Source organism: Coregonus lavaretus, assembly GCF_964263955.1.
Source record: "Coregonus lavaretus genome assembly, chromosome: 7".
Classification (NCBI taxonomy): Eukaryota; Metazoa; Chordata; class Actinopteri; order Salmoniformes; family Salmonidae; genus Coregonus; species Coregonus lavaretus.
Genome location: NC_139994.1, coordinates 59,644,711 through 59,669,228, shown reverse-complemented (window position 1 = coordinate 59,669,228; position 24,518 = coordinate 59,644,711). Strand labels below are relative to the sequence as shown.

At 44.6% G+C, this 24,518-nt stretch overlaps 3 protein-coding genes across 4 annotated transcripts in view; 2 read left to right on the top strand and 1 right to left on the bottom strand.

Annotated features, from left to right (window-relative positions):
- Nucleotides 1-3,825, top strand: part of rtn3 (reticulon 3) — a 39,830-nt gene extending 36,005 nt beyond the window's left edge. For both annotated transcript variants that reach the window (XM_084165486.1, XM_084165485.1), the window contains 3 exons: nucleotides 1,128-1,174; nucleotides 2,025-2,083; nucleotides 2,259-3,825. In XM_084165486.1, the coding sequence (XP_084021612.1) occupies nucleotides 1,128-1,174; nucleotides 2,025-2,083; nucleotides 2,259-2,307 (155 nt within the window). In that variant the 3' untranslated portion in view covers nucleotides 2,308-3,825. The remainder of the gene's footprint in view (nucleotides 1-1,127; nucleotides 1,175-2,024; nucleotides 2,084-2,258) is intronic.
- A 3,407-nt stretch (nucleotides 3,826-7,232) lies between these two features.
- On the bottom strand, nucleotides 7,233-11,198 carry zfta (zinc finger translocation associated; the record flags this gene model as incomplete). The annotated part of the gene is made up of 5 exons (XM_084165202.1): nucleotides 7,233-7,720; nucleotides 7,922-8,419; nucleotides 9,336-9,674; nucleotides 10,032-10,556; nucleotides 11,063-11,198. 5 exons carry the CDS (start codon nucleotides 11,196-11,198, stop codon nucleotides 7,233-7,235), a joined length of 1,986 nt encoding a protein of 661 aa, XP_084021328.1.
- A 3,248-nt stretch (nucleotides 11,199-14,446) lies between these two features.
- Nucleotides 14,447-24,366, top strand: LOC311131800 (uncharacterized protein). Its single transcript, XM_084164930.1, has 6 exons — nucleotides 14,447-17,233; nucleotides 20,159-21,064; nucleotides 21,481-21,536; nucleotides 21,630-21,691; nucleotides 21,941-22,258; nucleotides 22,373-24,366. Exons 1-6 carry the CDS (start codon nucleotides 14,603-14,605, stop codon nucleotides 22,468-22,470), a joined length of 4,071 nt encoding a protein of 1,356 aa, XP_084021056.1. The 5' UTR covers nucleotides 14,447-14,602; the 3' UTR covers nucleotides 22,471-24,366.
- The last annotated feature ends 152 nt before the right edge of the window (nucleotides 24,367-24,518 follow it).

The window sequence follows — 24,518 nt, the reverse complement described above, 5'->3', positions numbered from 1 at the left end:
CAAGACTCTTCCTAGAGCTGGCCGCCCGGCCAAACTGAGCAATCGGGGGAGAAGGGCCTTGGTCAGAACCCGATGGTCACTGACAGAGCTCTAGAGTTCCTCTGTGGAGATGGGAGAACCTTCCAGAAGGACAACCATCTCTGCAGCACTCCACCAATCAGGCCTTTATGGTAGAATGGCCAGACGGAAGCCACTCCTCAGCAAAATGCACATGATAGCCCGCTTGGAGTTTGCCAAAAGGCACCTAAAGACTCAGACCATGAGAAACAAGGTCTGATTAAACCAAGATTGAACTCTTTGGTCTGAATGCCAAGCGTCACGTCTGGAGGAAACCTGGCACCATCCCTACGGTGAAGCATGGTGGTGGCATCATCATGCTGTGGGGATGTTTTTCAGCGGCAGGGACTGGGAGACTAGTCAGGATTGAGGGAAAGATGAACGGAGCAAAGTATAGAAAGATCCTTGATGAAAATCTGCTCCAGAGCGCTCAGGACCTCAGACTGGGGCGAAGGTTCACCTTCCAACAGAACAACGACCCTAAGCACACAGCCACAACAACGCAGGAGTGGCTTCGGGACAAGTCTCTGAATGTCCTTCAGTGGCCCAGCCAGAGCCCTAACTTGAACCTGATCAAACTTCTCTGGAGAGACCTGAAAATAGCTGTGCAGCAACACTCCCCATCCAACCTGACAGAGCTTGAGAGGATCTGCAGAGAAGAATTGGAGAAACTCTCCAAATACAGGTGTGCCAAGCTTTTAGCGTCATACCCAAGAAGACTCGATGCTGTAATCGCTGACAAAGGTACTTCAACAAAGTACTGAATGAAGGGACTGAATACTTATGTAAATGTGATATTTACGTTTTTTATTAATAAGCAAACATTTCTAAAAACCTGTTTTTGCTTTGTCATTATGGGTATTGTGTGTAGATTGAGGGGAAAAAACTATTTAATCAATTCTAGACTAAGGCTGTAACAAAATGTGGAAAAAGTTAAGGGGTCTGAATACTTTCCGAATCCACTGTAGGCCTGTGTGCCTCGACGATGCTTTGTGTGCCTTTCGAGGTCAGCTGCTGGTTGTACCCTGTGCGTTATTTCAATGTTGTTTTTTTCTTTCGCTCTGCTCCAGCTGACATCCTCCTCTTCGCCGTACCCCCCTTCTATGAGAAGAACAAGGTGAGTCTGACCCTTGACCTTTTTGTCTTGTAACATCATAGAAGTGGAGACGCTTCTTATTATTCCTTAGAGCTATGTAGACTTGAGTCATGCTGATGAATCAATGTACCTTGAGCTAGACCTATATATGGTTCTGGATCGAGCCATGAGCATTGATTATGACCGCATCATCCTTTTGCGGGCACCTACTAGTTCTACTGGGTGTGACCTCACCGGATGACCAGGCTCTTTACGAGTCGTTGGGGGCTATTTGCATCCTTATCGGTGCCATAGCACAAGGCTGATTTGACAAGATGGCTTTCAGTGTCTGGAGCCTTTTACACTGTAACGGTATGGAGGCCTAGATTTAAGGACAGCATTTTACTCTTCTAAACACAAATGCAGAGTGCAAAGTAACCATAACAACCGTATTACCTTAACAACCGTAATACCGTAAGTCATGGTCTCTGACTTCTTGTGTTTATCTCATGACTTCTAATTATGCAATAAGGCACAAGGAGGTGTGGTATATGGCCAATATACCACGGCTAAGGGCTGTTATGCCTGGATACAGCCCTTAGCTGTGGTATATTGGCCATATACCACAAACCTCTGAGGTGCCTTATTGCTATTATAAACTGGTTACCAATGTAATTAGAGCAGTAAAAATACATGTTTTGTCATACCCGTGGTATACGGTCTGATATACCACGGCTGTCAGCCAATGAGCATTCAGGGCTCGAACCACCCAGTTTATAATTTCGTTTGCACAATGAGACATCGTTCCATGTTCTGTAGATTAGGTCTGTTTATGAGTCTGACTGTAAATTACTACAAAACTCACTGTTCTCTTCCTCACTTTCTTCCCCAGACCCAGATTGATCACTACATGGAAATCACACGTACTCAAGTCAACACCACAATGGCCAAGTAAGTGTTCCAAACCAAGGCTGTTTCAATGTACTCTCCTCTGTCAACAGGATGTCTCTGATTTCAGTCTACCTAAACTAACAGTGTACAGTATATGTACAGTTTCAGTGCTGTCATGTGATCATTTATGTGTATTTTTATGGTATTCATTTTGTCTTTATCTTTTCTCTTCCAGGCTGCAAGAGAAACTCCCTGGAGCCATCAAGCGTACGAAAGCTGAATGATCGGCCCTCAGACGTCACCATCCTCATCACATTTATCCCATCTTAAACCCCCTGCCCTCTCCTTGCCTCTCCTTTTCAGTTATCCTCCCCCTTCTCTTTCCCTACTCCCTCCCTCCCACCTACCATCCGCACTGAACCTGCTAGGTAGAAAAAATTATCTAAAATGCTACTCAATATTCAATGTAAACCGCGCAGCTTAACTACAAGAATTTAGAAAAAGACAGGAATCACGTCTCAAGCGGGAGGAAGTGATGTAACGCCTCGGCAGAACACCTGTCTTTGATGCAGGGGTCAAGTGAACTAGACTGAATCAATTACCTGGTTTTGTAGTGTATAGTTGGGAGGGTGTAGGGAGTGTCATTGACGAGTAAGGACCAGTGTTTGTTTGGCAAAAAAGCAGATGTCTGTACTTTTAACTATACGTTTCGCTGAACATAAGTAAACAATTAAAAGTTTGAAAAGTTTTTTTTAAAAGAGCAAACTGATAAATAACCTTTTGGGTGTAAATTGTGGCTAGTTTTATTCCTTCTCTGTCTCGCTCTCTGTGTGGCAATTGGATGGATAAACCAAACAAAAAAATGTTTGTTTCGAACCTGGTACTGGGATTTCACTGTTACTGATTGGCCTGTTTATGGAGTTATTGTGTTTTGTTCACCTTAAAGGCTCGTATGTATAACGTTTCTGCAATGCACTGAACTTTATTTTCAAATCCCACTAGCAGGTTGAAATAAAAGGATTGGAACACTGAACCAGCTGGGATGCTTTTGGTCTAGTTCGCCCTGATTTGATTTGGATGCATTTGGTAAACTGTGACTACAACAGGCTCCCTCTTCCTCTGCTGTGTGAAACAAGTTAGCGTTGCTTTTTAGAAAAAGGGAACTCCCTCTTACAGCGGTCATAACTTGTTTTTTTGTCGCAACTGTTCAAGTCAACATCAATGTCAAAGTCTCACGTTCACCTGTACATTTATATTGTTACTATTAGTGATATGATTAGTACTTATAGGATTGCTGCTGTTGACTCCCCTTTTAGCTCCGTAAAAAGGCTTCATGAAGCTTCATAACCGCTTGACTTCTTCAGTGAGACCTCTTGGAAAATGGTTGGATATGGGTTGAAAGACTGTTCCTTTTTGGAAGGTAGTTGGAAGTATAACTACAACGTAACGATGGGGGGGGGGGTGTAAGAAAAAGTCTGGTGGGGGTTGTAATCACAGGAGGTTGGGCTCGTGGTAATGACTGGAGCGGAATCAGTGGAATGGAATCAAATACATCCAACACATGGTGTCCAGGTGTTTGATGCCATTCCATTTGCTCCGTGCCATTCTCCCCTCAGCAGCCTCCGCTGTAATGTTTTTTTCTTCTTCGAATGCCATGAAGTGCATGTCATTGCAGAAGCTGGAAACACATTTTCACACTTTATATAGGCTGTATCATATTCTTAACCCTTTTGGTTTTTGTTAAGATAATTATTTGTGATTGCTTAGTGTTTTGATTTCAATAAAAACCATGGTGAACTATTTTAAGACTACTGTTACGTCTCTGTGATGGCAATGTGATGTGTCTTCGAAAGGAATTTTAAAAGCAGTTGTTGATGAAAAATATAATGGACGGTTCCACCTCCTATTGTGATTGTCAATACTCATAGACATTGTGTCCAAACTAAGTTTAGACGACATTTTGTCATTTAGCACTAAAGCTAAAAGACTACTGTTATAACATCTACAATGATTGTTCTCACATTGCCTCAATGCATCAGCAGCTACTACTACTCAAATGTCTGTTAACTGCTGAACGTTACCCTGCAACATTGATAGAACATTCCTCCCCATGCATGCAAACCAGTGTTTCATAGTGGTCCCAATGTTGTCAGTGGTCACACTGCCTAAGAGTTGTGGAGCAACAAAGCTTCTTGGTTCCCTTGTGCATGCATGTGTCTGTATGTCCAACTCCGTGACAGTTCATCCCAAGCCACTGGACACACTCTACTCGACTCACTAGGGCCAAGTCTTACTCTACCCTCAATTCCTCAACTCAAGCTATTGGACAGAATGTTTGTTTTTCTCACACACACACACACACACATGTTCACCCACCCACAGTTGAACGTATCCAATGTCTGTAAACACCCCTTGTCCTTGTGATGCTGGACTAATGGAACATTCAGTAGCCATGATGAGGACCTCACGATGACAAGGTGTTCCAGACAGTCGGGCTATTCATGGGGCGCTCCACCTCTCAACTTTTTCATTGAAGGAAGGCAATGCTACCTATGTTTTCAATAGATTATAATGCAGACCTCTTACTTAGTCTTGGTTTATTTAGCGTAAAATACGATAAATCTACACGCACATTTTTGAAGTTTCCTTGAAGCATTTTGTCACCTTTTTCCTGGTCAGTTTTTTTATTTCTTGGAGGGGTTTGGCAGGAGTTTTTTTTTTTTTGGGGGGGGGGCATTCTTTGTTTTGCTTTTGACTGTTTATTGGTATCTAGCTGTGGTAACTAACATCTCAGATCTGATAGTTAGCAATGACTAGTTCACATTTTTGAGCTTTGGAAAAAATGTTACATAAAAAAAAGTGATCCCTGTACTGATGTCAAAGTGGAATTAATAAAGAATGTAATGAACAAGGATTTGGGGGATTTGTTTGTAAATTTGTGGTCTGCTCTACAACTTTTAAAGAGTAAGCATTACAGCATGTCTGAACCGCTGGGATTAAATTGAGTCAAGATTGAAAACAGCTTCTAAAAATAGGAGTCCAGCATTCAAGGTCCAGTCTGCACATAGGGATGGTAATATCACTGTTTTCGATCAGAGGATTTTACTGTAGCTATTCATTTTAGACCAGGCCTGCATGTTGAGATAATCAAAAAGTAGTTCCTTTTTAATAGCCATGGTAACCCCAATCAGGTATTAATGCATTAATTCGCAGTATTGCTTGTAAGTTATTACCAGCTGTCTGCAAATGACCATTGAGTAGAGTCAATTTTAGCCATAATTTCTTAATACAGTCCCCAGATAACCTGTCAGACAATATTATTTAGATCATTTTTTATTACAAGGCTCATTGAGGACAGAATGCATATATCAATCGACAACCTTTTGCCATGTACAGATTAAATACAGAGCGGATACTTGAAACAGAAGAAGAAATAATTGAGGAAAGACAAAGGAATCAGTCCCTTAAAAAACAGAAGATCATTGCTTGTGTCCTCACCCAAGCTAACGAAGTACCACCAAAGGGTATTTTTAACGTGCCCCCTACACACACAACCATACATGTAAATCATCGCAACAAACAAGGTGTATTCTTATTCAATCACTTTGCCATATTTAAGTCCTATTTATTTACATTTTTAAGTGCTGAGTCACAAAGCTTTTTACAACCTGATTCTGTGGCCGCTCCAAGCCCAGATGGAATAAATCCGAATTATTTCACCTCTCCTTGCCCATCTCCTGCATGCAAAAATGACCACTGCGCCAACTAGGGCTGTGTCTGAAAACCTTTACTAACTGTCAAATCCTTGCTTCCTCAAAACGCATTAGAGAAGATCCAAGGTCCCCCCTTTGGACCGGCAATGCGCTTTGAGGAAACAAGGACAGAGAAAGCAAGGATTTGAAAGTTAATAACATTTTCACACAGCCGAAGTCACCAACACAGGCAGTTTAGGTTAGAGGAAGAGAGTGAGGGGGTTTGATATTCAACACTGATGTCCCTTCCTCTCCACATAACTGGACAAATGCTGCCATCTGGTTATTTGAATGATACATTTAGTCCATGGGTTGTAAACTGTTGTCATGTTAAGTGTAGTTAGTCGTTCACTCTCTTTTGTTGCCTGTCGTTTGTTCCAGCTGTGCACTGGACAACTTTACTTTCGCTGTTGTTTGAATACGATAGGACCATTTTAACTGCTGTTGACAGTTAAACCATTAAAAGTAATGACAACCAATGTATGCACTAATTTTGACAAGTTAACAAGCGAGCGAAAGTGCGACCACAGATGGAAAACAGACAATCCCTGAGTTATTTTTCCTGGTGGAGTGATATTTCAGAGGTCACTGAAATAAGGGCAAGTGAGGGGGTCATTTCAGAGATGGTCAATTTGGCTATTTATTTCCTGACTATGTTATCGTTTTTTTTCTCTCCATGTAGTTAATTGTTGCATAAACCTTGTAATATGTGAGTTATTGAAATGGAAACCTTGCATGTGAAATCTTGTATAAATAAAGCTAGAAATGCTCTCATAAACTAAGTGCCTCAGCCATAGAAGGCAATCCCTCCACAATCATGCATGACTTCAGAATTCCCATGCAAAATGACATTTTACGTGGCATCGTTTCATTTAGAAAACATGGCTGTAATTACAAACCCTTTTGTAAAAACCACGTGTAAAAGTGCTTGTAAAAAAAAAAAGTTATAATAATTCAACACTATTTACATAGATTTTTTTTGTGCGCAGATTTTTTGCTAATAAGAGAATCAGAAATAGGTGTGGGCCATTGTAACAATAGTACTGTGACACTGGAAAAGACATGGAAGATGACATCTTCTAATTCAAGAATGAGAAAAATCTCTGGAGGACGTCCATTTACCTCATTGTAAACAAGGAATTTCCTTTTAAAATAACGGGACGTAATTGAGTCACTAAAGATAATCACATCTTTAAGTGTTGTTCATTGTCTTTAGCAATACACCTCAAACACCCACTCATTCAATCACCTACACACCCAAATCTAGGTTTTAGTAAATTTTTGGGACAGAAAGTGCTATATTGTATACTCGCTGACAAATTAATCACCAACTGTGCCAGTCACTGCACAACTCACGACAGGGCTCTACCAAGCCTTGTTTCTAACTTCCTGAGAAAGAGAGACTTGGAAGGGAAAGTGGGGTGGACAGAGAACAGCCATGCCTGGCGCCCCTCGTCCTAGCTGACAAAGAGGCCGGCGGCCGTCTGTCCGAGTGCCGTGTGTCCGTGGTCTAGTGAGGAGAAACAGTCATCCGAGTGGACGAAGTGCAGGGCTGTCTGGTTGTAGCTGAGCAGGGCCTGCTGTCTCTCGTCGGGGCCGTACTCCAGAGAATGAGGGTGAACCTGCTGGATGTGTCTCTTGATAGTGCTGACTTTAAGAGTGGCTAACGTTGCCCCGCACACCATACAGATCAACCCATGTCTCCGGCAGTCGTAGTCCATCAGGAACTCCATCCTCCAGCGCACCTGGTAGTTCCGCCGCTGGTCCTTGCCTGGGTAGTGGCCGTGGCGCCCCGGAGTGGCAGGCATGGTGGCAACCCCCTCCTCCTTCTTTACGGCCTTGGTGGTGGCCATCTTGGTGGTCCGGTTGTTGTTGTTGTCGGGCGAGGCCTGTTCACCCATCTCTCCCGCCACAGGGAGGCTGACGATGTCACTGGGGTCCACTTCTGTCAGAGAGAGGGGAGGGGGGGGGTCAGTCAGTAAGAGGGCAGAAACCACTTGGTGAATCAGTTAGTATTTCCTATTTCTCTGCTGAGAGTAGCTACAGTGGGCAGAAACCACTTGGTGAATCAGTTAGTATTTCCTCTTTCTCTGCTGAGAGTAGCTACAGTCTCTCTTTTACATTGGTTGAAACTTATAAGTTTTACCTTCTTTCATCTGCACAGCCAGGTTGTCTTCCGTGGGAGCCTCTTTGGTCCAGGCCTCGGCCATGGCCTCCCTCTCCTCCCGGGCCAGGCTGGTGGTCTCAGGGTGGCACTCCTGGATGTGGCGGCGGAAGCTGCTCACCTTGGCCATTGGCAGGGCCTGGGAGCACACCATGCAGAAGGTGCCACGACCCTGGGGTCCGTAGGCCACCAGGTAGTCCAGGCGCAGCCGCCAGGGGAAGCCCCCACGAAGACGCCTCTTCCTGGGTTGGCGAAGAGGGAGAGGGGGTATGGGATTGGTCACCTCTGGAGCACCACCAACGCCATCACCGCTATCAACCATGTCCTGTATCTGGGATAACGCCTCATCGTTGTCCTCTGCATACGTGTCTGAGCCAATCTGGATGGTCTCCAGGTCATCAGGGAAGAAGTCCACTCCAGCATCTCTCTCGTCTTTGGTGTTGGGCTCAGATTTGATGAAGTCGTTTAGAGGGTCGGATTCTGATATGGGGCATGGGGTGGGGTTGAGGAATGAGAGTTTAGTAAGGGATATATACACTGAGTATACAAAACATTAAGAACACCTGCTCTTTCCATGACATAGACTGACCAGGTAAATCCAGGTGAAAGCTATGATCCTTATTGATGTCACTTGTTAAATCCACTTCAATCAGTGTAGACGAAAGGGAGGAGACAGGTTAAAGAAGGGTTTTTAAGCCTTGAGACAATTAAGACATGGATTGTGTATGTGTGCCATTCAGAGGGTGAATGGGTAAGATAAAATATTTAAGTGCCTTTGAACAGGGTAGGGTAGTAGGTGCCAGATGCACCGGTTTGTGTCAAGAACTGCAACGCTGCTGGGTTTTTCACGCTCAACAATTTCCCGTGTGTATTAATAATGGTCCACCGCCCAAAGGACATCCAGCCAACTTGACACAACTGTGGGAAGCATTGGAGTCAACATGTGCCAGCATGGTGCAACTCAATATTAGGAAGGTCTTCCTAATGTTTGGTATGCTCAGTGTATATTCAAGGATATAAATGGCTATTAATCACTTTATCAATGGTTATCAGAAGAAAAGCCATTTTAGATCTGTGCTGCAGAAAAAAATATACGTAACTGGTCTACCTTTGTACACAGAGACATACAAATGTAACAAAAATAAATAAATAAGTCCTACTCACTTCAAAACACAAGTTGATAAAACTTCCTAAAGCCACAGTGACTGAAATGAAAAGGCTGCAATGCTAGCTCACCATTAAAAACATATTTTATTCAAGCAACTATTAAAAGCTTGACGTTTCGGCCTTCATCAATGCCCTTAATCAGAACAATGACAAAGACTGAGCCACAGTTACAGAATAACTCCCTCCCTGTCCTGTTACCCCCTCTCCCTCCTCCCTCCCTCAGTCTCACCGTGTGTCTGAGCCCAGGTCTGCAGGATGCAGTGTTTCTCCTCCGAGCTGTAGACCAGCGACTGGGGGTGGATGTCCAGCACGTGGCTCTTGATGTGGTCCAGGTGGAGCGAGGGCAGCGGGCGGCCGCACACCATGCACACCAGCCTGCCCGCCTCCGCCTGGTACTCCATGAGGAACTCCTGTCTGAACCAGGCGTGGAGCGAGTCATTCAGGTAGCGCTCCAGGGTCTGGGCCGAGGGCCCGGGGAGCTCCTCCTGCTGGAGGGGGACCGAGGGAGGGGGAGACGGGGTCGGGGACCGGGGCTGGAGTTTGGGGGACACTATACCACCAGGTTTTCCTATGTGAGGTAAAGGAGAGGGGATATGCAGTTTAAATGTTAACATGAATAAAAATATATAGTACGACAATCACATAAAAATGAAATATGCACCCATCTGTAAAAATTAAATTCAGGTTAAGATCATTGGTACAAGAGCAGCCTGTCTTCTTACGACTACATAAAGCCACTTCACAATGACATCACCCTCTAACACTACTGTAAAAGTGGATCTTGGCAATATGAGCATGACTCTACAACATAAACACTTAATCAGATATGCTCATACTGCCACCAAGTGCAAGATCCTGAAACTCTTATCATAAAACTAGGCCATGACATTTCATTCCATTCCAGTCTCCAGAAACCCCCACCCACCGGTGGAGTGGCGAGCACAGTCCAGCAGCTCCTCCTCCTGTCCCTGGGAGATGGCGACCACCCCTCCGGCCGGACAGTACAGCCTCTGGCCCCCCTCCAGACTCAGGTGGCTTTCCCAGCCCGAGCGGATCACCTCCTTGTCGGCCGCGCTCCACAGCAGAGAGTCCGGGTGCTTCTGTCTAATATGCCTCTTGATGGTGCTGAGTTTGAGTGTGGCCAGCGAGCTCCCACACACCATGCAGATCATGCCGTGGCGACGGGGGTCAAAGTCCATCAGGAACTCGCTGCGCCAGTACTCGTGGTAGTAGCGCCGATGATCCCTGCCCGGGATGCGGCTGAGGCCGGGTCGGGAGGCGCATTGGACCTTCTCTTTGCGTCCAGAGGGGCCCGGGATGGGGGAAAGGAGGAAGGGGGAGTCTGGACCCTCGTTGACACTCCAGTAGCTGGTGCCCGGGGAACAAAGGGGGGTCACCATCCCTTCCTCGCCATCATCGTCCACGTGGCCATTGGTCAGACCGTCCTTCTCTAGGAAAGAGAGAGAGATAGTTAAGAGATGCACATGCAGTGGGTGTAGGTTATTCCTGGTAATGATGTAATGAAGCAGTACATTTCAAAGCTCTATAACATACAATTCAAATTATATTTCTCAGATGGCTGGTGTCACATACCCTGACATTCCCAAATATATGTATTCAGCTAGAAATATGCAGACACAATAATTGGGGTTCATAATCAAATCGTTAATGTAAGGACAATATTCTATTTCCGCACGGCACCCCCGCCATCAGAAATCGGGCAGCGACTCCATTTAGACGAGTTAGCCGCCGCTAGTTTCCGCTGGGTGGCGACTGTGCATCACAGCAAGCAACCAGCATGGTATTTTGCCTTTGTTTATAGTGGAGCCACTGAGACAAGAGGGCCATGCTGCTAGATGGCATTGTCCGTCACACAGATTAACTGTGACAAAGGGTGGCGGGCAGACGAAGGGTCGATTCTCCGTACTCTCGAAACAAAAACATGACAATCTTTACCTCCTGAACAGTGTCCCAAGTCACTCTGCTCTTGCGTCGCTTCCTCCTCTCCGCTTATTATTAATGAGAGAGAATCTGCCTGCTCAGCACACGGAAGGACCACAGGCTCGCTCTCCCCTGTCTCTTTCTCTTCCATAACTCTGCAACCTTACACTATTTACTAATGCCTTCAATTCGCTCTAATAGACCAGGTAGGAACTGTATTTTTGGATAATCGTTCAGCACGCGTTTTGCAAGCTATCTAGACCATGAACGGACCCATCGCTTTTTGGGTGCCCCGTGCTGTCTGTATAATGTGCCCCTCGTCCCCCCACGCGCTCAGCTCTGGAGCCAAGTTAACTTTTCATATATCGGCACGATTTTTGGTCGGTCTTATATCCTTCTTCGGGTGTGCGCCTCTCCTGTTTATGGTGAGCTATAGCGGCCTCTTGTATGTATTTTAAGGCTCTGCTTGTCTTCAGGGTGGGGAGCCGAGCTTGGGGCCCCTGGGGCTCCTTAAGGGGCTCCTGGGTAAATTTAAAGAGACAGTAGCGGCATTCATGCAGCGACACGCACACCCAGGGGCCAGATGTGTTTAGGTCAGTTCTCCTGCAAAATCAATTGGACAAAAATGTATCACTTTGCCATGGTTTAGTTTTCTTACTTAAAAGACAAACGTTAATGAAATGGGGGGGGGGGGGGGGGGGGGGGGGGGGCCTACTGTTGTTGAAATGGCCCCCCTATAGGTGTCCATATTTTTCACTATTTATGAAGAATTCCTTCTGTACACTGACTTCTGCATAATATCAGGGAACATCATAACAATTGATCTTGCACTGTCATTACTTCGTCATCATTATAGTGAAATATTGAGGTATTGAGAGAAATACTTCTAAATTCCCATGTGCAAATATTTGCCAAAATGCTGAAATTCCCAACCATGGATAAATACAACGCTGGTGGCAACATTGTCTATTATTTAAATATTTGTGGAAATATTGCATCTGTCAAATGTTCTAGAACAAATATTCAATTACCAAATATTTAAGTGATTTGGTTCTGTGGTCCTCTGTAGCTCAGCTGGTAGAGCACGGCGCTTGTAACGTCAAGGTAGTGGGTTCGATCCCCGGGACCACCCATACACAAAAATGTATGCACGTATGACTGTAAGTCGCTTTGGATAAAAGCGTCTGCTAAATGGCATATTATTATTTAATTGATTGATTGGTGCAGTGGTTCATATCACCTCAATGTTCAACATGGTAAAATTATATTACCAATAGTCTAGAATACAACCTTATTATAGGGTGGGCCATGTGTGGCATCTTGGGGACACAGTATATGGATAAAAATTGCTCCATTTCATTGACCATCTATAAACCAAATTATGTCCCCTGTTGTGGTAGTACGGCTTTAAGAGGCTTGTATCTGTCCACACGACGCAGTTTACACACAAGCAGCAAGGTCCCACATCCTGGTACTTTTCAACGTTGTCAAGGAAGGCATCGATAGAGAGAAAGGCTGGCTCGAGGGAAGTAGCTGCAGTGTCCTGACAGTATATCTGTCCAAACGTTCACAAACTGTCCCGGAAAGTTAGGTGTAACTGCCAGGTAATGCATATGCATGTTTTTTCACACCTTTCCAACCATCCTGCTCTTTTACCGCTAGCTTGGTTTTATGCTTTTCGATTCATTTAGACAAGGAACACACGCAGGCAGACGCCAGTCCGTGTGGACAGGGGAGGAGGAAGAGATTGTCCATTGTACGCTGGTAGAGACATGAATATCACCAAATGTGTCCAATTTTCCGGGGGCTTTTCGTTGGAATTTTTGGCTATGATTTGTCACGCGTCGGCACACTGCGTTTGGTATTCGTATTCGTATGAGAATGAAAAATGGCACACGACAGACATAATTTGTGATAGACGGAGGACTTGGTTTAAAGAGGCAGTGCCATTTGTTCTCTTCCTGGTTGTTGTGCATGCTCTTTGATGCTGGCTGTCAGCGAGAGAACACAGCCTGCATTTTGGAAGTGTTGCAGATTTCATGTGCCAAAAAGATTGCATTTGTATAGTCTAAATTAGGATCCAGAAAATATTTGATTAATTAGGCCTATATTAATTAGTTGAATAATAACACAAAAGTTATTTCTTGCTTCCTTTCTTTTATTAAATTCAATATCTAAGCCAGCCAGGAATTGCATTAATAAATGCCAATACTTGACAATGAGTTAAATATATATAATTTACAATTGAATATTTAGCTTTACTTTTGGGATGGATAAATGGGGTGCAACCACATGGTTTTGAAGAAGTATGTTTATTTATTTGGTTCCTAAACTGGCAACAGATTTAAAACAACTTCAAGATGTGATATGTCAGTGAACAATCCAATTTCCCAATACCTATTAGATTAGTATATTTGTCTCACTAAGCGTGTTGTTTTTCTCATTTTCAGGACCATCTGGTGTCTGTTAATGTCAACATGTGGCGGGTGACCACCAGAGATGGGAGACAGACATAACAAGATCTATAGGATGTTACTCAATCGCATACAACATTGTAGGCTAAAGGCTGACGATATCCATATCTGGTGAACATTGGACGAAGGAGAGTGGGATGTGTGAAGAGTCTGCAGCCAGCACAGTTTGGTGAAGAGCACGAGAGGTGACCAATCAGCGACCATCATGCCAACCACCAAGGGAACTGGAGGGGCTGACAGCCCACGGGGTCAGCGCTACCGTCCGGCCTCAGAGTTCGATGATGCCACACTAGCCCAGAAGAGAGAGTACTGGAAGACCAAGAAACGAGAGCAGAGGGCCAAGCTGTCAGAGGTCAAGAAGGCAAAAGCTACAAACAGAGGGAGTAACTCCTTGGGCAGAAATGCAGTCCATAATACCCTAACCTCAATGGCATTGAATTCCAGTGCCTCTTGTTCAATGGCAGGGTCTGCCCCCCCTTTGTTGAATAGCGATGGTTCCTACCAAACCAATGTCGGTGGTGCACCTGTAGTCTTATTAAAGGGAAAGGGTTCTGCTGTCTTTCATCATCAGAACCATAGTGTTGGTGAAGGGGACCAAAACTCTTCCTCAGCAAACCAAAAGGAGAGGTGGTTCCAGAGGATAAAACTCGACAAAGTCTTGCCTCAGTTCCCAACGTCCAGTTCAGGTCCAGGAAAAGGTGCGATGGTCTGCAAGATGGCGGTGAAAAGTTCCCCAAAAGGGGGCACTGTGATCGGAACGGTTACCCCAGCCAAACACAACGGAGTGCTGCTCAACAGTGGCTCCTCCGTGCCTCTGGTAAAAGTGACGGTGAGACCCTCAGGCTCTGCACCTCGCCAACCACCAAGCGGAATGACTATTCTGAATGGCAGCACTCCTGTAGTGTCGACTCAAAAGCATCTGGCCACCCAGAGTGTATCAAGGCCTGATGCGTTAACTGAGACGCAAATTACAGTGCGTGTTCAGCCTGGACCGCTAACTGCTAACATTACCACAGGGTTGACCGTGACCAATCAGTCTGCCCCTGCCCTCATTCACAAACCAGAGGGTAGGCCTATAGGGATGAAAGTAACACAACTAGGTGGGAAAAAGAGTGACTTGGTCACAGCCCAAGGAGTTAGAAGTATCAACGACACATCAGCTCCACTGGAGACTGAGGAGGAGAAAGCCGCCATGCGCAGAGAGAATTGGCGCATCAAGAAGCGAGAACAGAGAGCGAAGCAGGCGGGTAGGTTAACGAAGGCCAGAGAGAGAATCACGAACATGGAGGTATCGTTGCAGAAAGCTGGACTGTTAACCAACGTGGTCATTGAACGTCCTCCGTCTGCTTTGAGTGGACAGGGCCAGAGGCAGTGTGTTAATAGAGTCAGGGTCCCGTTCATCTCAGCCGGACGCCTGCTAAAGAACGCCAGAGCAGTGGCTAGCGTTGTAGTCAAAAGGGAGTCTGAGGATTCAGTCCTGGCTAAGCTAACTGCAGTCAACACTAATCAACAGACCGTTCAGCTAAAAGTAGAGAATCCGCAGGAAGCTGAAGCAACAATGCAAACTGGTATGGCATCGAATGTCATTGGTTATAAACCAGCAGGGGAACCAAGCAGAAGGCTCCCTGGTCCAGGGCAGTTTGCCAACACTAGCCGAGGTATGGTCCGTTGTAGGACTCCGAGACAGAGGTTCATTGAAACCCAACGGAATTACCTGGGTCAGAGAAACATGAGGAAGTCCCCCTGTCATGCTACAGCCTTCAAAACCCGCAACGCACTCCGAGAGGACCCAACGGAGACCCCCGAGCAGAGGGTGGCCCGGAAGCGGGAATACTGGCGTGTCAAAAAGCGGGAACAGCGAGCTAAGCTGTCGGTGGAAGTCCGAGCTAAGATGAAGGAGAGGGATGCTCTGATGCGAAGAGTCAACCGGTACCAGAGCATACTGGAGGATATGAGGAAGGCGAGAGCGGCGGGCAACAACACACTGCCACAACCAACAGGAAGTAGGCCTACCCACACCAACGCCTCAGAGACCATTGGAGGGTTCATCAAGGAGGACGGTACCTTGACCAATACCATTCCCCAAATTGATCTCATTACAGAAGCAAAAGAGACTGGGGGTGAAATTAGTTTCAGCGGTGGGATACCTGTTAATAATTCATTTACCAACACTAACACACATCGCCAACACCAACTGCTTCCCAAACCCACTGGTGATACATCTAGTAATATGGTACATCAAATACGGGTCAACCCACCACCACCTCTAATCCGTCCTGCTCAGGTCAATGTCTCCGGTTCTCCCATCGGCCTGTCAATCACAAAGCCTCCCAGGTTAGTTTCAGTCAGACCGAGGACTGAATTTCGAAGCACACCGAAAAACCTCCTGAATCCACAAACAGTTGTCCAGCCCCAGAGTCATATCACCCTCACACGCCCTCAAAACACCTTTCCTGGTTTGCCTACAGCGATACCAAAGCCGGCTAGCTGCGTCATGCAGATGGCTGTCAAAGCTTCTACAGCATCAGCAGTGCTAAACTTGGACCCAAAGCTAACAGAGGAGGAAAAGATGGCTAAGAAGAGGGAGTACTGGAGGGTAAAAAAACGAGAGCAGAGGGCAGCCCGTGCCACCCGCCTAAGGCAAGGTGTTCAAGCTAGGGGAAAGACTACCTCACAGAAGAGGCGGAACCAAAAATTAGCACGATTAGCCGTCCCCATTCCCAATGTCAACACCTCTGTCAACAACACACAGACTATCAAGCCTCTCTCAAACACCAGTTTGTCCACGCCTCCACAGGGAAACCAAATCAAACAAGGGAGAGGATCAACAGACGCTCCATGTCCTCCACTGGAACAACCCCTCTGTGTTGATATCAAAACGTCCCGGTGTTCACCACCACCTCCAGAGCCACCACAGACCGAGCCGCCAGACCCAGCCTTGAGTGCTGACAGCCAGGCCACCACTCTCCTGGTGGTGGCCTCTATGAAGAAGCTCCTGGAGGAATCGCTCAGCACTGTGGCTGACTGTAAAATGGAACAGCCAGACTGTATTACTGAACAGCCAGACTGTATTACAGAACAGCTGCCTTGTAAAAGTGACCCTCAGACCTGTTCCTACAAGGATGCTGCCGTCCGGATGGAGGTCAAGCCAAATCTACCTCTGCTCACCCTGGGAGATGAGAAGGTCTCCCTGTCTGGTGACCTATCGTTGGAGGTCAAAGGGTGGCAGGTGGATGCTGACACCCTGCCATCCTGCCAGGTAACCATTCGTCCATTGAGCCCTCATCCTAAGGACTCTCCCCTGTCAAGTCCTTGCACTGAAACACTGTATTTCCCAGCTCTCCCTCCCTCCGATCCCCCCACTCACACACCCACACACTCCTGGACCCACATGGCGGCTTCCAGGGGACCACACCTCCCTCGCAGAGCCCAGAGGCTGCGTTCCAAAAAAGCAGGACACCACCACTGCTGCTCCCCAGAACCCCCGAAGCTGCTGCTACAACAACAACAAAATCAACAACTTCAAAATCAACAACAGCATCAGCAACATCAGCACGCCCCAGCGGTGACAGGCCAGAATGTGACTCTGGAGAAGAAGAGGGAATACTGGAGGATGATGAAGAGGCAGCAGAGAGCTAGGACAGCCAGGCAGGGAGGAGGGGGGCTGAGACGGGGGGACTACGGCAGACGACTGGCCCTCAAAGCAGCAAAGGTGGGTGGATGTCTTTTGTAATCTTGATATTACATTTCATCACTGCAGATTTTGTCATTCACAATGGTAGGCCTATACTTATCATTTCAATGAAATTTGAGGTAAAAGTATGTTTTTTGGTTATGTCATTTGGAGTGTGGAACTGATATGTAGTTCGCAAAGTGTTTTAGGTACTTACAGAACATACTGTACAGTTGTGTCCTCTGGTCAGGGCCACTGTCAAGTTCAACTGAAATACCATGAACCTATACTGAACAAAAATATAAACGCAACAATTTCGAAGATTTTACTGAGTTACAGTTCATATAAGGAAATCAGTCAATTGAAATAAATTCATTAGGACCTAATCTATGGATTTCACATGACTGGGTATACAGATACAGTTGAAGTCGGAAGTTTACATACACTTAGGTTGGAGTCATTAAAACTCATTTTTCAACCACTCCACAAATTTCTTGTTAACAAACTATAGTTTTGGCAAGTCGGTTAGGACATCTACTTTGTGCATGACACAAGTAATTCTTTCAACAATTGTTTACAGACAGATTATTTCACTTATAATTCACTGTATCATAATTCCATTGGGTCAGAAGTTTACATACACTAAGTTGACTGCCTTTAAACAGCTTGGAAAATTCTATAAAATTATGTCATGGCTTTAGAAGATTCTGATAGGTTAATTGACATCATTTGAGTCAATTTTGGAGGTGTACCTGTGGATGTATTTCAAGGCCTACCTTCAAAATCAGTGCCTCTTTGCTTGACATCATGGGGAAAAAAATTATAGACCTGTCTGGTTCATCCTTGGGAGCAATTTCCAAACGCCTGAAGGTACCACGTTCATCTGTACAAACAATAGTACGCAAGTATAAACCTCATGGGACCACGCAACCGTCATACCGCTCAGGAAGGAGACGCGTTCTGTCTCCTAGAGAAAAAAAAGCCAGACTACGGTTTGCAACTGCACATGGGGACAAAGATCGTACTTTTTGGAGAAATGTCCTCTGGTCTGATGAAACACAAATAGAACTGTTTGCCCATAATGACCATCGTTATGTTTGGAAGAAAAAGGGTCTTGCAAGCCGAAGAAAACAATCCAAATCGTGAAGCACGAGGTTGGCAGCATCATGCTGTGGGGGTGCTTTTCTGCAGGAGGGACTGGTGCACTTCACAAAATAGATGGCATCATGAGGAAGGAAAATTGTGGATATATTGAAGCAACATCTCAAGACATCAGTCAGTAAGTTAAAGCTTGGTCGCAAATGGGTCTTCCAAATGGACAATGACCCCAAGCATACTTCCAAAGTTGTGGCAAAATGGCTTAAGGACAACAAAGTCAAGGTATTGGAGTGGCCATGAGCCCTGACCTCAATCCTATAGAACATTTGTGGGCAGAACAGAAAAAGCATGTGCGAGCAAGGAGGCCTACAAACCTGACTCTGTCAGGAGGAATGGGCCAAAATTCACCCAACTTATTGTGGGAAGCTTGTGGAAGGCTACACACATTTTTTTAAAGGCAATGCTACCAAATACTAATTGAGTGTATGTAAACTTCTGAACCACTGGGAATGTGATGAAATAAATAAAAGCTGAAATAAATCATTCTCTCTACTATTATTCTGACATTTCACATTCTTAAAATAAAGTGGTGATCCTAACTGACCTAAGACAGGGAATTTTTACTAGGATTAAATGTCAGGAATTGTGAGAAACTGAGTTTAAATGTATTTGGCTAAGGTCTATGTGAACTTCCGACTTCAACTGCACCTTTTAAAAAGAGAGGTAGGGGCGTGGATCAGAAAACCAGTCAGTATCTGGTGTGACCACCATTTGCCTCAAGCAGCGCGACATCGCCTTCGCATATAATTGATCAGGCTGTTGATTGTGGAATGTTGTCCCACTCCTCTTCAATGGCTGTGTGAAGTTGCTGGATATTGGCGGGAATTGGATGTCGATCCAGAGCATCCCAAACATGCTCAATGGGTGACATGTCTGAGTATGCAGGCCATGGAAGAACTGGGACATTTTCAGCTTCCAGGAATGTTATACAGATCCTTGCGACATGGGGCCGTGCATTATCATGCTGAAACACGAGGTGATGGCAGCGGATGAATGGCACGACAATGGGCCTCAAAGATCTCGTCACGGTATCTCTAGGCATTCAAATTGCCAACAATAAAATGCAATTGTGTTCATTGTCTGTAGCTTATGCCTGCCCATACCATAACCCCACGCCACCATGGAAAACTCTGTTCATAATGTTGACATCAGCAAACCGCTCACCCACACGACGCCATACACGTGGTCTGTGGTTGTGAGGCCAGTTGGACGTACTGACAAATTCTCTGAAACATTGGAGGCAGCTTATGGTAGAGAAATGAACATTAAATTCTCTGGCAACAGCTCTGGTGGACATTTATGCAGTCAGCATGCCAATTGCGCGCTCCCTCAACTTGAGACATCTGTGGCGTTGTGTGATTAAACTGCACATTTTAGAGGGGTATTTTATTGTCCCCAGCACAAGGTGTACCTGTGTAATGATGATGCTGTTTAATCAGCTTGTTGATATGCCACACCTGTCAGGTGGATGGATTATCTTGGCAAAGGATAAATGCTCACTAACAAGGATGTAAACAAATTTGTGCACAAAATTTGAGAGAACATTTCTGGGATCTTATATTTCAGCTCATGAAATATGGGACCGACACTTTACATGTTGCGTTTTATATGTTTTTGTTCAGTGTATTTGACAAATAGAGGAAGAGGGGTAGATGTATGTATTCTGAGAACTGGACAAACATATAAACAAGTACATTTTTGTAAAAATAAACAAATAGATCAAATAACCCCGGTTATAAATGATACTGTATATTGTGACATAAAACTATTGTAAACGTATGCATCGATTGTGTTGTTGTCTTTCAGGTTTCGAATCTCCTTATTGTGAAGACCCAGAGGCCAGTGCAGAGGAGCGGAAGCTTCGGTCTACACACAGCACCATTGCTCAAACTGCAGTCCTCCCCCCTTCTCCAGCCTATATCTCCCCCTGCTTCTGGACCCCAGGCTAGCCTCAGCACAGTCACCAACATCCCTACACTTCTGGTTGTAGACCCCACCACCTCCAACATGGAACAGTCATATGATACAACACAGCTCAACCCTCCTGTCAACTGTACCAGTATCTCCAATTCACCCATTGGTCACACAGAGTCCCCACAGACATCTCATAGCTTTAGTACCGTGTCTCTCCCTATAGGAAGCGGTGTCACTGTCCCCCCGTTGGGTGAGGGGAAGAAAGACGGGCTGCTATTGGTGGAGAACCAACAGGAAGCGGCCCCAGGATCCAGCACTGACTCGCCCCGCATTCTAAAATGGCGACTGCGAGTGCAGGAAACCTTGGACACCGATACCTCACCTATCGCTACTCTGACACCTCCACCCAACCCTTTGACTAGCATCAAGCTCTTACCAATTCAGCCTCCCAGTCAAACATCCTCTTTCACCCCAACACAGACTCCTTTCAAATGTCATGGTGCTCAGATTTCTCAAAGTGGGAATGTACATAATGTACGATCGCCTACAATGCAGGGGCTCACCAAAAGCCCCATCTACATAAGCCCCATGGGTCCGCCCAAGCCAGTGCCGGGGGAGTCGGAAGAGGAGACTCTGAGAAAGAAGAGGGAGTACTGGAGGGTGAAGAAGAAGGAGCAGCGAGCCAGGAAAGCAATGAGAGATGGGGAGTTGACGGAAAAGAGGCCCTCGGTCAACTGGCATCCCATCCTCCCCAACGCTCATCATCCTCAACACCTACTTGAGGAGATGGAGACTCAGGTAACGTTTTCAATGGTGAATGTTTCAAAGAAAAGGCCATATAATATTGTAATAAGTCAGAACTGTACAGTGAGGGAAAAAAATACTTATTTCCCTCATTAAAATGCAAATCAATTTTATAACATTTTTGACATGCATTTATCTGGATTTTTTGTTGTTATTCTGTCTCTCACTGTTCAAATAAACCTACCATTAAAATTATAGACTGATCATGTCTTTGTCAGTGGGCAAACGTACAAAATCAGCAGGGGATCAAATACTATTTTCCCTCACTGTATGTTTAACCATTGACTGAACCGTAACTTTGCGTAAATCATGCATTGATACCAAGGGATGAGGATTCAGCCTTGGGTAACTTTCATTCCTCTTGGTCAGTTCATTTCCATAACTATTTTTTATTTTTTTCTCAACCAAAGGAACAGGATCCTGACCGGTGGTGCAACACCTCCGAGGACTCTGAACTACTTCTAAGGTGAGAGACCAGTTTTCAGACTTCTCTCTGACGTCTGTTATCCCAAGGTGTGTGTTAGTAGTAACCATAACTGTGATGTCCTTTTTTCCATAGTACTTCCACAGAGACAGACATGGGCTACTTTCCTGACTTTGGCCATTCGGAACCTTTAGAAGGTAATGCATTTGATACTTCTAGATCTATTAAGCCTAAATCTAGCTACAGCTATAGGCCTTTCTTAGAGTAACCTTGTTGCCTTAGTAGAAAATGTGGCTAACTAGGCCAAATATTTGTACAAATATTTTGGACCCTTGGCTAGTAGAAAGTCATCATGGACTAGTAGAAATTGCAGTCCGCTGGGCCGACTGACCAGTGCCCAAAATCCTAAAGTTCCACGTCTCACAATACCACTATCTTTCCTCTAGACGAATCAGAGCTGCTTTTCCTAGACGACGATCATGGCGAAAACTACGACGGCGCCATCTCGGATGCTGTATGGAGGAATCGCTACCTCATGGACTACGACCCGCTGAACCAGCTGCTGGTGTGTATGGTGTGTGGGGAGCTCCAGTACTCCCACAGCCTAGAGGGGGTGAGGGCCCACATCGACGAGGCCCACCCGGACACCCTGAGCCTGGAGCCCCCGGAGCACCGGCGCATCCTGGAGGCCTGGGACGAGCAGGTGTCCAGGAGAGAACGCTTCTTCACCAGCCAGCTGCAGCAGCACAGTGGGACGATGGGAGGTAATTAGGCTATATTATATATTATATTAGAGAGCTCAGAGTTCTTCCTGTTCCTGGCAATGGGGACATTTGGGATTAAGGATTTCTGATATATCCATGCACATTTCGTTTCAGGGGAAAGTGCCAACTTTCCAGCAGAAGTAATGGTTGATACAGAGGACTCGTCATACCTGACGAACAGCAAAAGCGCCAAAACTATTAAAAGACTCTGAGCGCTAAGGTGAGCATTTGAGCCTTCATAACTGTACATTGCACAGACACCATGTATGTCTGTATATCATAATGTTGACCATAGCTCTCTGTATACCAAGGGGTGCATTCTTATCGGTCTGTAGGAACATGTTTTTACTACACATATGTCGGACATTGTTTGACAAACTCGTACCTTCTCCTACTAATTTGTCGTAATTTGCAGAAGCACAAATAGCTAAATTCCAGACAGCATAAAACAACAATAGAAGGCCATTGTGAGAAGAGTAAGAGAAAACACTGCTGTTTTTTCTTTTGTGTATTGATTTTTACGGAGAAGTTCACCTCTACAAAGGATGAACTAAACTTGAACTGTATACCTGTATAGGGGACATGGAACCACAAGAGGCAAGCTTTACCTCATTAACTGGGATAAATACACACACACGAATGTATGTATCTTCTTGCTGTTTTCGATAGCGCAATTTTGTAGCGATCATCATTCACTACTGCTACACCATGTCTCCTGTGCCCTAAACACCAAAACGTAATATCAATGAGGGATGTCACTGGACTCTATAATGCTTTATAACATACTAAAGCACAGTCAGGACTCTCCCTCAGTCTACAGCACTGGGTTAACTTAACGTCCCTGTTATGTGTCCATGACAAACAGGTCAGTGATGTTCTTCAATCTGAATGAATGACATGTCCTTGGTCTTCTCAATGTATCAGGATCAATATGATCCAGGTTTTAAGGGTAAATAGCAGACCTGTGAATTTGACTTGGAGACCATGCGTCTATTGAAGTGGTCTACAGGTGATCAATTGTTCAATGGTTGATATTCGTCTGTACATACAGTACATTTTATAATTTCACTTAATGATATGTTTATTTAATATTTCTCACAATTACTATCAGTTTTGTATAAAGTTTTGTACTGTATTAACAATCAATTGTTATTCAGGTCAAAGACCATCTGGTTTTTTTTTCTTCCCTTTTCAAAAAGGGACATCCTTGCATGAGGGTATTCTAAATATGTCATAAAAAGTACTGGTATATAATTATTTTTCTTGCAGCATACTGTATCTACAAGACTGACTCTTCAAAATACTTATTTGACACACAAAACAACAACATTGTTTTAATAAATCATTGTTCTGGAATATAAAATGTTCTTCCTTTTTAATAAATGTAAACATTGTTTTTGTAATGGTGATTTGAGAAATGTATTTCTGCACTGTAAATACAACACAGAATAGTTCTGTTTAGAGGGGTGGTGAAATGGCAATACCCTTTCATGTATTATTTCAATGCCTATCACTTAATGGTTGCTCACATTGTTTCGGATTCATATTTCCTTGTCTATTCATACTGTATACATCAACTATATTTTTTAATGCCTTTATTTAGTCTGAACAATCAGTCAGCGGCAACAAATATACATAATTATTTAATTTTTATTTAATTGTATCCCTGATTTTAACAATCAATTATCAGCATATGTGTTTTATTTTTTATTTTTTAAACAAACAAAAAAAGATTGAAGATCCATTGGCCCTGTTGCTGGGATGTTTGTATACTTCCTATATGTAACAGAAAATGTGTGGAAAAGATGTCCATTTCCATTGTTTTTGGTTCACCAATATGCTGAAAACAACGTCCTGTAGAGCACAAAGCTTTGGAAGTCAGTCTTCTGTTGTCTTAACAGACTGAAACTGCATTGAAAACAGATTGTACTGTGATGAACTTTTTCTTGTACAGCTGTGACAAACTGTAAATGTACAGGGGACACTGACCAAGCTGTATGATTTTACCTGTTTTAGAATGTTCCTCTTTGAATTGGTTCCTACCTTGTTTATCTGTTTTAAAAGGGAATGTTCAAATGCCTTTTCGGTACTAATAAACCCTTTTTGTATCTTTTAAAAGTGGTTCTGATTTATTGATAGTACCTGCTATCAAGGAGAGTGTATATGAGCCCACATATTTCACCAGTATCTTTCTGTATTGTTGAAAATGGGGATAAAGTTAAGTAAAACATTTGCATAATTCACTTCAAATGTTTTGAAA